Genomic DNA, 13990 nt, shown 5'->3' with positions numbered 1-13990 from the left:
AACATCTGGAGGGCCGCAGGTTGGACAGGCCTGCTCTAGAGAAAGGGGGAGAATGAATGCAGTTCTAGTCCCCTCACCTGTATCCTGGACACCACCTGATCCTTACCCATAATCCACCTGGCTTTAATTTGAGAACAATGCATAACAGCATCACTGAATTACCAACAAACACGTTTGTACAATGGGTAACATGGAATGAAGAAGTCTCTTTAATAAGCATGGCTACAATGTCCACTTAACCACATGTAATTATACACTGCAGTTGTACTCTTGAGCTGGGATTCTTGATTAATGGAATGGTTTTCCATGGCCAAGCAGCTGCATGCAAGTCTCCCATCACTAAGACCAAATGTCAAGCGTCGGATGGAGCGGTGTAAAGCAAACCGACAATGGACTGTGGAGCAGCGGAAATGTGTTCTGTGGAGTGATGAATCATGCTTCTCTGTTTGGCAGTCAGATGGGCGAGTCTGGGTTTGGTGGATGCTGGGAGAACGTTACCTGCCTGATTTCATTATGCCAACTGTGAAGTTTGGTGGAGGAGGGATAATGTTATGGGTCTGCTTATCAGGGTTTGGGCTACGCCCCTTATCTCCAGTGAAGGGCAATCTTAATGCTTTAGCATACCAAGTCATTTTGGACAATGCTTTGCTTTAAACTTTGTGGAAACAGTTTGGTGAAGCTCCTTTTTTATTCCAACATGACTGTGCCCCAGTGCTCAAAGCAAGGACTATAAAGACATGGTTTGATGTGTTCGGTGTGGAAGAACTTGACTGGCCCACACAGAGTCCTGACCTCAAACACCTTTGGGATGAACTGGAATGGAGAGGGCGATCCAGGCCTTCTCGTCCAACATCAGTGTCTGACCTCATACATGCTCTACAGAATGAATGAGCACAGAAACGCTCCAACATCTTGTGGAAAGTCTTCCAAGCAGAGTGGAAGCTGTTATCGCTGCAAAAGGGGACCAACTCTATATTAAAGCATATGTGTTTGAATATACATACTGTATATATATGTATGTGTGTGTGGCTTGAGAAAGGAGTTACTTATAATTTCTATTTGAAACAATGCTTCATTTAAATAATAATGCATTTTTTAATTGATTATTTTCTGCTACCTGTACCGCAACAATCCTTGTTAAATAGGAGTTTTCACTGACGAGACCCAACGACTCTGACCCTTTCATAGATAGGGAGAAACCCTATCTCCAGCGAAAACACACTTTTTTTTTTGCCCGAGATAAGGTTTTTCTCATGTTGCTAAATAGAGCCCTATGAGCTGATGGAGGATCCTATCTAACTCTGTCTATGGCTTCCCATTTGCTTTCCTTCCCCATCCACATGATGACGTCAGTTTTGCATCTCCATTCTTTTACGGGAGTCTTCCAAATTATATGTGATCATGATCGTATACTCACAATCTCCCAAATTCCATGAGACAGTGTGACAGGGTATCAAATTCCTCCCACCCTAATACAAGTCACTCTATGGGGGAGAATTCCATTAACCGCAAAGTGCCGCCAGAGCCTTGCGTGATGTGCTCCTGCGCCCAATTCCAGCTATCATGATAGAGGAATCTCCGCTCAGCTTTAATCACAGATCTATGAGTTGCGAGGAAAAGTGAACAGAGATTTCAACCAGAACATCTCTGCAGAGTCCATGAGTTAAATAACAACCAAGGAACTATATGTGTGAAGTTTGTATGTTCTCCCTGTTTGTGTAGGTTTCCTCCCACAGTTTAAAAACATAAAGGTAGGTTGATTGACTTTAGACAAATGGACACATGTTTGTGTGTGTGAATCTAGACTCTCAAAAGCCTTCCAGTCTCATGCCTAACCTCCCACCGGTCGGCTACCTCTCTCTCTCATTCCTTCTTCCCTTCTCCCCCTTCCTCGACTCCGTCTCCGTTTCTCCCGTCTCTCCGTCTCATCCATGTGTCTGTCTGTCTTCCCCTCCCTTTAGATTGTACGCTCCTTTGAGCAGGGCTCTCCTACCTCCTGTTTCCATCACTTTTAACTGCGCTCTCCAGCTACTCAGCTCACCTCCTCTCAGTCCCTCTGCCCTCTGTCTCCTCTCGCTTCTCTCCGCTCCCCTCAGTGACTCTCAACCTGTCATCCGTGCCCACCCTCTTGGGCCATAGTTACCTGCCTGTACTGACTTTTCCCCTCCCTCTCGTTAGCTGAGCCTGAGACCCCAGAGTTATAGTGCTTACTGTTACTTGTACTGTGCTGTTTCACCTTGTACTGTGCCCTTGTTTGTCCTTGTACGGCGCTACGGATACTTTGTGGCGCCTTATAAATAAAAATAATAATAATAGACTATAAGCTCCAATGAGGTAAGGACTGATGTGAAAGGCTCAATATTCTCTGAAAAGCGCTGAGTTACAAGGTGGCATTATACAAATAAATTATATTAATAATTGAATAACCACCTGAAATGCGGGTCTGGCATTGTATTGTTACCCGACATATGAAGTCTATATTATATAATGGTCACTGAGATTCTCTTTTCACTGTGTTTCGGTCTCCAGAATTCTCTCTGTAAGGCATATGGGTTTTAGGATGCTCCATGTATATCAGTCACCAGAATGCTGTTTGTATTTTACATGGATCTCTACAATGCTCTCTGTAAAGTATCGGGAGAATAGAATACTGGTCAAATGGGTCTGTATTGTAGTGTTTAAAATGTCAATTTTAAGGGGTGTTTGACTAGAATCTGACAACCCTATTGGATTAAATCTACAAGTCCTTGTCATCTGTGTGTTCCCTGTTTATTAGCCCATGAGATCATCAGAATGTTCACAGCAGCAGGAGATGAGTGTGCTATTCTAGTGGAAGGGACTGACCTACTAATTTGTGTGCATTTGTTAGCAGGGGCAAGGCTACATGTAACATGTGCAGTGTCATGGTGTGGGAAGGGAAAATGAGGCACACAAGATGGCACAGACTAGAGGAAGAAGCAGGGTCATCAATAGGACAGAGTAGTAACAGAGCCGTAACTAAAAGATTTAGTTAGTTCATTTTAAGTTTTACTCTTGCCCACTTTCTTACCCCACCTCTATTTAAAATTAATTTAACAAACACAGTTATTAAAAAATAAACTCAGTGATATACAGCGCAAAATTCAATCCTATAGCAGTCACCTACTAAAACAACTCCGATCCACAACAGTTGAAAATGCAATGCTAAGGAAACTACAATTGACTATAGGAAAGGTGCTCCTGACTGATATACATAAATGTTCATATATGAAACCTGTTTGTTTTGTATAACATCTCAAATGGTATAGTTCCTTCCTTGCAATCAGATATATATGTTTATAAAGTCAATTGCTGAGGTGTATCGTCTTCTCTCATATATTCGCATGATGATGTACCGAAAGACCATAAAATGGAACAAATGAGAAAGATCATAGCGCAGACTAATAAAACTGCATACAATTTATTATGAAAACTATGTGTATTTAGCAAGCAATACTGAGTTTCACCAAGTGTCACCTTCCAAAATATTCTCCTAAGGGTGTGCACTTACAGGAATGATGTGAATACATGGCCTATCATGTAGTCTCTTAGTGATCTCTCATGTTCCCAGCACGACTTTCTTCCTTAACCTCACCGATCAGCCAGTATCCATAGAGGCATATGTGAAAAAAGTGCTAATAGTGCATCATCTTTTATCCTAAGGTTTTATTACAACAGTAATATTAAAACAACAGCAATTAAAAAACAATCTAAAAAATCGAAGTAAAACAATCATCTGCACACCCTGTGTTTGGATGGCCCCTTACCCCAATATAGATGTTAAGCAGCATATGTCAATGTTCCAGGAGAGCCGGCACCTTCGTATACACAGACCTTGGGGAAGGGAATAATCCTGGACAGGTGTGTGCCCCCAGCCGACACGTTTCGATTTGAGTAATCTTTGTCAAGGCTCTTGGGGCTATGAGCTTTTCCTCTATTTAAAACTCAGTCGACCAATCATTCTGCGGCAATCCAATTATCACCTGTGCATCTCTTGAATGAATGTCTATCAAACATTTGACTCCACTGATTAAACGTTTCAAAAATAAAATATGAAAAATACTTGTTACAATCTCGGAAACAGGAATATCTATCCTCACATACTCAGAAAGATCTTATAATCTAGCACTAATGCTTGCATGTGATCTATTGCGGACTATAACGCCTCTCTGTTTGTAGCATAATGGATATATACTCCGCACTTTACCTATAGATTCAAAGATAATACTGTGATAAATCTGCTGGTACACAAATCTATTTCAACAACTGACAACTCCCTCATATTATATGTTAATACAATAGATCTCAACTTCCATACCCAGTCAATTCAATGTATAGCATTTTATGTTTACATTGAAATGACTGGGTACGAAAGTTAAGAGATCTACCTCAGCACCTAACTTTGTGAACATATATATCTGATTGCAAGGAAAGAACTATACCACTTGAGACGTTATAGAAAAAGAACAGGTTTTATATATGAACATTTATGTATATCAGTCACGAGCCCCGTTCCTATATTCAAACACAGCTATTAAACCATAGTACGAGTGTGACTTTGCAAAGTATGACACTTCCACAACAATGACATGGATACAATACATTAATAATATAGCATCTATATTAATCATCTTGGAAGAGATTAATCATTTGACAACAATATCACATAGGGTAAGCTTCCATAGCAACCAGTCATTGTGAAGTATATTAATCCAGATGAAATACAAACTCAACAACAGATAATGCACTACTTAAACAGTGCAGCAAATCATGCAAAATATTATATAGTACACGACCCGAATAACAGGTGCTAACATCATAAGAAAGCATAGTAAGTAATGAACAGAGGGACTGAAAAGTGCCATTTTTTTGTAGTAAACAGAAATTGTTGTTTTGTCCTGCTGCAATGTCAGTTTGCACCAATGTATCCCAGAGGTTTTTGGCATGCTATTATGCAAGTATTGCAGGATTACAGATATCAGAATAGTGGGACAAAATATACCAAAAGTCATTGTGTCTTCCTGTAGAAATTTGACTTAATAAAGACTTCTTTAGCTTGCATTTCATGTCTAAATTTGGTTAGAGTGTTGGGGATTTCACTGCTCTAAATTCCACCTGTATTTCCGCTAAGCCTCTCTGCAAGAGATCATCTTTAGTAATAGTACAACTAGCCTGCATAAATAGGGTATGTGGAACAGAGGAGAGGTGATGTGGACTTAAACTGGTAAAGTGAAAGAGGTAGATTTTATTAGGATCCTTTTTATACATGTATCCCCCTGTCACTGTGTGTAGTATTGAGGTGCACAGTTTAGGCAGTGCACCTTCTCCTCTAGCCCTGACTAGCTCATAGGCATGGGTGCAAATTACCAGGGAGTCCCCACTCATGCAGGTTATTTTTATAAAGTCTCTGTAAAAATGTTGGGACACAGGTGATGTAACTTGGTGGTGCAGTGCAATCAGATGTCTCAATAATACGGGCTCCAGACCATCTCTATATTACAAATTAAACTATTTACACTCCTTCACTCCAGCACATTCTTAAACGGTTGCAGTGATAAATATGTATAGTTACTATATACATCTACTTTCTCCTCCTGCACAGTTCTTAAGGGCATATTTAACTACTTTTTAAATCTGTACTCCGGGAGATCGGAGTACAGATCATGTGACGGAGGGTAGGAGGGGGCGTGACAATGTCATCATGTCACTATAGCCCCGCCCCTACCATAAAATACAGAAATTCAAGGTATTAAATAGCGGGGCTTAATGGCGCGATTTAAGCATCGCCCCCGCTACTCAATTCAGGAAATTTCGGCATTTTACAGGGTCCGGGAGATTTGCCTACTCTTCCGGGAGTCCGGGAGAGTAGTCAAGTATTCTTAAGGGCTACATGGACAGAATATTAATGGGGCGGTTACATCCAAAATGGTGGCTCTCTAGCTCACCCTCATCTCTCTCTCATAGCAGTGTTCATTTACCCATTCTCTGCGGGGGGTAATATCTCTCTCCCGTGCTCTGCGGGGGGTAATATCTCTCTCCTGTGCTCTGCGTGGGTAATATCTCTCTTCCGTGCTCTGCAGGGGTGATATCTCTCTCCCGTGCTCTGCGGGGGTAATATCTCTCTCCCGTGCTCTGCAGGGGTAATATATCTCTCCCGTGCTCTGCGGGCAGGGTCGGACTGGCCATCTGGCACTTCTAGCAAATGCCATAAGGGCCGATGGCTAGTTGGACCGATCCAGCAGCTGGCAGCATGCCCGCCCCCGTCCGCCATGCAGCTCACTGCACACTGCTCTGCGGATGGAGTTTCAGTGATGTGCGGCCATGTGATTTTAATCACATGGGACGGCACCTGTCACGTGGTGCACGCCCCATGTGATTACTGGCATCGGCCGCACATCACTGAAACTCTCAGCGGAGCAGTGCGCAGGGAGATAATAAGGTAAGTGTGTGGCCGGAAATGTAGTGAGTGTGAGTGTGGGTGTGGGGGCCATGGTCATACAGTGTGCGTGGGGGCCATGCTCAAGTGTGCGTGTGCGTGTGGGTGCAGTATTCTCATACAGTGTGCATGTGGGCGCAGTATTCTCATACAGTGTGCGTGTGGGCGCAGTAATCTCATACAGTGTGCGTGTGGCCATAGTATTCTCATACAGTGTGCGTGTGGGCGCAGTATTCTCATACAGTGTGCATGTGGCCGTAGTATTCTCATAAAGTGTGCGTGTGGGCGCAGTATTCTCATACAGTGTGCGTGTGGGAGCAGTATTCTCATACAGTGTGCGTGTGGCCGTAGTATTCTCATACAGTGTGTGTGTGGGCACAGTATTCTCATACAGTGTGCGTGTGGCCGTAGTATTCTCATACAGTGTGCGTGTGGCCGTAGTATTCTCATACAGTGTGCGTGTGGCCGTAGTATTCTCATACAGTGTGCGTGTGGGAGCAGTAATCTCATACAGTATGCGTGTGGGCATAGTATTCTCATACAGTGTGAGTGTGGGCGCAGTATTCTCATACAGTGTGCGTGTGGGCGCAGTATTCTCATACAGTGTGCGTGTGGCCGTAGTATTCTCATACAGTGTGCGTGTGGGAGCAGTATTCTCATACAGTGTGCGTGTGGCCGTAGTATTCTCATACAGTGTGCGTGTGGGCGCAGTAATCTCATACAGTGTGCGTGTGGGCGCAGTATTCTCATACAGTGTGCGTGTGGGAGCAGTATTCTCATACAGTGTGCGTGTGGCCGTAGTATTCTCATACAGTGTGCGTGTGGGCGCAGTAATCTCATACAGTGTGCGTGTGGGCGCAGTATTCTCATACAGTGTGCGTGTGGGCGCAGTATTCTCATACAGTGTGCGTGTGGGCGCAGTAATCTCATACAGTGTGCCTGTGTGCGCAGTATTTTCATACAGTGTGGGCGTAGTATTTTAAAACTGCGTGCGGGCGCAGTATTTTCATATAATATGTGAGGGAAGGGAGGATCTTAATATAGTGTTGGAGGTAGGCTATTTAATGGTGGAGTGTAGGTCGGGGCTAAATATTTAAGGTGAGGGGAAGGAACCTTGAATTTAATGCTGGGGTGGTTTAGGGCAATCAATTGAATATGGGGCTAATTTTGGGGAGGATGGCTATTTATTAAATGTGAGTATGAATTATTTTTTGGCGGGATGGTTGTGGAAAATGGCTATATTTATTAAACTTTAATGCTATTTAATTTATTACTGGTATTGTTTGGAGGCAGGGAAATATGTTTTGAGTAAATGGGTATATTGTTAATTTAATGTTGGGGCTGGTTGGAGGGAAATAGGTCTACTTATTAAATGAGAATATTATTATTGTGGGGACTGGAGGGAGGCCTAATTATAAAACGTGAGTGCTATTGTTTTAACACCGGTTCTGGTTGGAGTTTTCTAAATCTCACGTACCCATTTTTTTTTCAAAATAGGGCATCCAATGTTCCAGGATCAAGACAAGAATGAACTGATCTAAAGAAACCAGCTGCTACAAGTGGTGAAAGTGACTAAGACAGGTAGGAGAGGGCAGGACAGTCTGCCAACTGTCCTGAATCTGGTGGGGCAGTCCTAAATTTGGGTGACTGTCTCACTTAGTCAGGATTTGGTCCGACTGCAAGGACAGTTGGGAGGTATGTCCCGCTTCACAACGTGCTGCTTGTGAAGGCAGAGCTGTGTGCTTCTAACAGTAGTGCCTGTGTATTTGTCTAAAATGATAACCATGTTACATAATAGGGGCCCTGCTGTCTTAAATACCCTGGACCTTAATCCACCTCTGGTTAGGGGAAGGGAACTGATAGCTGCTCTTTGTTCCCGGACAGGACACAGCCTGCAGAGCAAGCCGAGGAACTCTAAGTATCACAAGATTTGGTAATCTTGTGAGACAAAGACCTTCCCTGCTCACTCTACAGGAAGTTCCCAGCAGCACCAGAAGCATAGATAAGTACAGTGGGCTGGAGGTGTCATAATGTGCCTGGGGGATGGCATGAAGTGGCTGGGAGGGCGTGATAAATGTAATGTATTGTTATAATGTATCAATGCCCCATGTTGGCCACATCCACAACACAATGAGGTCACGTCCTTTTACCTAAATATACACACTCTCTCTCTCAATTCTTGGTTCTATCTTTTGGAGCCCCACTCTGTGATATCACAGGCTGGCAAGCCAGCTTAAGATATAAGGACTGACTGAAATGTTAAGAGTAAATTCCTTAGGCTGGGTACACACTACAGTGTTTTCAGCCAATCAAACGATAAACAACCGCTTGGCCTGATATCGCATTAATGTGTACACTGCAACGAATAGAGATTATCGTTCCAAAGCACATCATATCGTTTCATTTGATTTTTAAACCTGACTACAAATCTTGTTCAGTGATGGAACTATGTTGTTGCAATTCTGCAGTGTGTATGCACTCATGACCGGCAGTGTCCATAGATCTCTATGGTGTGTGCAGAGTCACGATCTTTTCAGCCGATGGTTATGACAGATGAGGAGCACAGATCTGAAGGTAAATCGTGTAAAATGTGTTTAGTGTGTACACATGAATCAGCATGCTGATCGGCACTTTTTTTTTTTTTAATCATTGGTAAAATTGTTAAGGATATCGTATGAGGAGAAATTTTGTATATTGTGTACCCAGCCTTAGGCAAGCCTTGTAGCAGGGCTATCAACCTTCTTACTAAGTTGTGCATGTGTCAATAAACATTTACCAAGTACCCCCTTATCTATGTAACTGTTTGCCAGATACCCTTAGACTTCTATAAAATGCTTACCATGAAGTCCTTCAAGTTCATAAATGTATACCAAGTTTCCAGTTTTCATATAAATTTTTACTAATGCATTGACTCACTGATAAGGGTACATCTACCACAGGGTTCGAACCTTTGACTTATAGTGTCCTTGTTGGTTTTAGAACAAGTGTCATATTAGTTCAGCGTAAATTCATTCCTGAGATTTGTTTCAAAGATTCCAACTACAATACCATTTTAAAATAAATATTTATAATTTATACATCACATAGAACATCTTCCCTTTACAACATATATATTTTAGAAATACATTTTGCAAAAACATCTCTTCTGCTGATGAAGCTGCACAGAATCTCAGACATTAAATATTTAATCTTTTTAGTATGAAAACACAGACAGCACAATGGTATCTTCGTGAATTAAAATGCGAGAATCCATATAGAGTGAATTTTCATAAAAACTGGAACACATCATTTGGCAATTAATTTCCAACTCAGCAATTGATAACATTTTCAGATATCTAATATTGTATAATTCGTATACTTGGTAAGTGGATGTAATTCAACCAAATGTCTACTTCTTAAACAAGTATACTGTTTTGTTTTGTCATTTATAGGTTTTACTTTTTTGTTGATGTTAGGGGGATGTTTAATGACATTTACTTATTTTGTTAATTTTGTAATAAGATTAATTTATATAGGATGTTAAAATTCCTAATTCTTACAGGTTTCATATCAGTCATATAAATATATGCATTAAACATACTACATGACTGCATTGCAAGAAGTTTACACGCATGATCATGTTTGAAAATGTCAAATAACAATAGCACAGTATGAATATTATTTACTAATGTATGGCAAGCAGCACACTTATAGTGTGATTCATAGCAACCAATGAAATCAGTTTACCTAGTTTAAATTTTCCTATGCTGATCCAAGCTAATATTTGATAGCTGGATTGATTGGTTGCTATGGGTTACTGTTAGTTTGTACAATGTGCACTGGTTAATAAGTCTATTTGTGAGGTCTTAGTTTACAATCACAGGTATAATAGTACAGACTCTATCCTGCATCTAACAGAACAGAGGTTGTACAAAGTCACAGTGTTACTGATACTATAGTGTAATTCTGAAGGTCAGTGCATTTCTATATTTGTATTTGCTACAGACTTTTCAGAAAACAAAACTCACCCTGTGTGCTGTTGATATGGAGGGTGATCAATGCAATATACCCACTGGAGCCCTTGTGTCACCTTTCCCATTTCCCCACAATGTTTTTAATAATTTATTATAATTCAGGGTGGATTCAAATTGCTCCTAGAGCTGGGTGATGCTCAATACCATGTGTCCTCTCCGATACTGTAAGTCATAGTTGCCAACTCCCGGAAACTTGTTTCCGTGCCCCCCCCCCCCGCGTGAAAACGTAATTTGCGTCGCGGGGGGCGGACCAAAATGACGCGATTGGCCTCGTCCCACCCCCTCCCGCCCTCCAAAATGGCGTGATTCACAGAGAATCGCGTAAAATGACGCGATTCTCTGTGAAATCCGGGATGCGGGAGAAATGCCATCTCCCCCGGGAGCCCGGGAGACTGACTCGAATTTCGGGAGTCTCCCGGACTTTCCGGGAGAGTTGGCAAGTATGCTGTAAGTTAATATCACTTTTGACTTTTCACGAGCAAGCCTGTAGCTTCTGTATTAATATACACAGCAGAACTCATACTTTAATTATTTTACTATTAAGAACTACAATATCTTAACCAAGTTGTTTGGAATATTCAGAAATCTCTCACCCTAAGATTACTTTATCATTTGTCAAGGTGATATTTAAAAGGGGAATGTCGGTGCCCTTATAGAGGCCTGGGCTCCTATTGTAATCTATAACATTTAACTAGGGGCTCACAGCATAAGTCCATAAGCATCCATTGTGGCCTCATAGTATAAAACCATATATTACATTTCATTCTTTTTCTTAATCATTTAATTACATTTTTAGTTGCTGCCATCGGGCAATGTTGGCACTGGCATTGCATGTAAAGATGTCAGAGACTGATACAGCAGAAATTCTAGTAGTTTAAAAAGAAAGTGACACCTATCACTGAAGCTTAATGTAGAGGAATGGAAAGTTAATGGTGAAAGTTGTTTTTGGTGCATGAATATTGGCAATCCCCTCATGTTACTTTTCTATATGTGCTCCTTTTTATTCGCCTGTTGCTAAACGAATGCGCTGCATATATTCCTCATTACAGCTTTCAATCTTTCAATAATGAGTCACAGAAACCACATATTTGTAAACCTTCCTAAGTTAAAACAAATGAGAATCATGTTCTGCACTAGTGTAACACCACTATTACAATTCTGCGCTTATAAAGTTAGTACAGTAGGAAGGAATATAAAAAGCAGGGATTTGGTAACGTTTATAATGTGCCAGAAAAATATGACAGAGACACATTCTACTCGGTAAGCCACATGTAAGGCTCCTCAATCACTGTGCAAAACAGGGGCACTTTTCAGTTTGTTACAGAAGCTGCCACAAATACACTAGGTTCTAAATGTGCACTGGTAGTGACATGTCACAGGTAAATCACATACAGGTGGTGTTTTTTGGCATAAGCCTGCTGTATGTTTCTGTAGGTAGAGATAGATGAACAAGGTGGGTAGACAACAGTTTACCAAAACATTCACAAGTAAGGAGAGGTTGTGTTTTCAGTTGCTTTCTTTGGTCCTACATGAGGCAGACTATCCGCACAGTATTTAACTATATGTACACCCAAAAGCAAAGCAGCAATGTCAGATGTGCAGCATATTCACACACCCTCAAGAGCAAACAAGATAGGATTACAAGGGAGGCCTAGCAAGTGCTCTGCATGAGTCAGAAAAACACACCGTAGCAACAGAAGGTGATGTAGCTGATTAGATCTCATAGCTAAACATGAGATTCATCCAAGTCAATATCCGTCTCCCCCAGCTCAATATGACTGAAATGAAAGTGCCGTGACACCAGGGGGTTCTCCATCCCATTGTCCTCAGTGATATGAAGAACAGTGTCTGTGTACTGGAGCAGGCTGCTGGTTTCCAGTTCAGCAAAGTCCTCAGGGTCAGAAAGATGGGACGACAGAGAGCTGTGGAGAAGTGGGGTTGCTGCTACTCCCCGCCTGGACTCCATGTCCTCCTTCCCCCGGAAGTGGGCCCTTCTCTGTAATAAAAGAGGTCATTGAACAGTTAGGTCATGTGGACATACTAATAACTTATAACTAGGCCTATAAAATCTTCCATAAAAGCCTGAGTATCTAGATGCCTAGGGCAGCATTGTTTAGGAGCCAGTTAACATATTCTAAATTGATACATGTTTTTTTATTACTGGTTGGAAAATGTAAGACCACACGTGCCTGCTTATCAGACCTCGCTTCAGGAGACGTGAAGGCAAGGTATAAAACGAAAAGGGGGTCATGACATAATCATGCCAGTCACGTACATAGTGGCTGGGTCATATGATTACACTAATATCACGCCCCTAAACAGTTTTCACTGAGGTGGGTAGGACATGAAGGGATGATTTGTGTCCCTGCCCACCCTGCAGGTTGATTAGTGCCCTTCCCGGAAGAACTGCCTTCTGTCTAGGAGGTCTCACCCTAATATGGGAGTGTGCCAGACATTCTGGGAAAGTAGACAACCTATCCATGTAAGAGGAGCTACTGGGCCGCATGACATGAATTAAAGTAGTTATCATGGCCTTGGCACAGTGAGTATGACTGTGGCTGCTAAATACAAGAGAATATACACATGAAAATAGCAGATACATATACATTACATGTTACAGAGTCAATATATTCTGTACATTTAGCACATTACAGGAAGTGTGTTAGTCTTAGGAGTTATATAAACAGCACTGGAAGTCGGGGTCTACAGTAGGAATTGATTGATCATCTGACTGTTTCTGCACTGAGGTAGAAGCTGTTATACATCAGAGAAGAGCTAACTATTATAAACTAAAAGTTTGTAGGCTGAAGTCCAAAATGAAATAAAGTCAGTAAAGCACCAGCACATCATTTAGTCTAGCAAAAATGTTTTTATTTTTTTCAAGAATGATGGTAAAATATGTGCAAAGATTGTACTTTTACCCCAAAACTAACAGAATGTCACGATGGCACTATAGATCAGTAAGTATCACATAAACTATTAGTATTTATATTCAGCACTATGCTGTCTATTTATCAAAGGGAGAATATATAATTATTTTTTTAAATTAACTTTATTATATTTTTCATTGAATCTGGAACTGAAAGCCCAAGTCCAGTTTCCAGCTGCAATGTCCATGTGCAGAGTGAGCCCACATTGGCGAGCAGTAAGACTCCTCTTATCACTGCCAGCCATTACTGCAGAGGAGATGAGCATCGGTCAGCTGCCCTTGACACCTTTAATTGATAAATTGTGCGGGATAGTATATGACTACACAAAAACACAAGGTTGTAGGCAAGTGCTTTTATATCACAGAAATCTGATGTGATGTCTAACATCCATAATAATTTACAATAGAGGCTGCATTATTCCTTAAAATAAACAAGTTTTCCTAATGAGCACTGACATTAGAACTCAATTATAAGAGCTGACATCAGAACTCACTAGTTATAAAGATATGATTTATAAATATATTAACATCACTTGTGTATTTTCTGCAACATGATATATCTGTCCTCATTTTAAGAACAAAAACAATCATGTA

At 41.3% G+C, this 13990-nt stretch overlaps 1 protein-coding gene across 27 annotated transcripts in view; it reads right to left on the bottom strand.

The window, feature by feature from the left end:
* Positions 1–10796: 10796 nt before the first annotated feature.
* Positions 10797–13990, bottom strand: part of UNC80 (unc-80 subunit of NALCN channel complex) — a 157723-nt gene continuing 154529 nt past the window's right edge. For 25 of the 27 annotated variants that reach the window (XM_075180285.1, XM_075180288.1, XM_075180290.1 and 22 more), the window contains one exon: positions 10797–12463. In XM_075180285.1, coding sequence (XP_075036386.1) covers positions 12194–12463 — 270 coding nt within the window. In that variant the 3' untranslated portion in view covers positions 10797–12193. The remainder of the gene's footprint in view (positions 12464–13990) is intronic. The other 2 variants (XM_075180301.1, XM_075180309.1) reach the window with 1 other exon arrangement.

This window comes from Mixophyes fleayi, chromosome 7 (genome assembly GCF_038048845.1).
Source record: "Mixophyes fleayi isolate aMixFle1 chromosome 7, aMixFle1.hap1, whole genome shotgun sequence".
Taxonomy (NCBI): domain Eukaryota; kingdom Metazoa; phylum Chordata; class Amphibia; order Anura; family Limnodynastidae; genus Mixophyes; species Mixophyes fleayi.
This window is presented reverse-complemented; position numbering and strand designations above follow the sequence as displayed.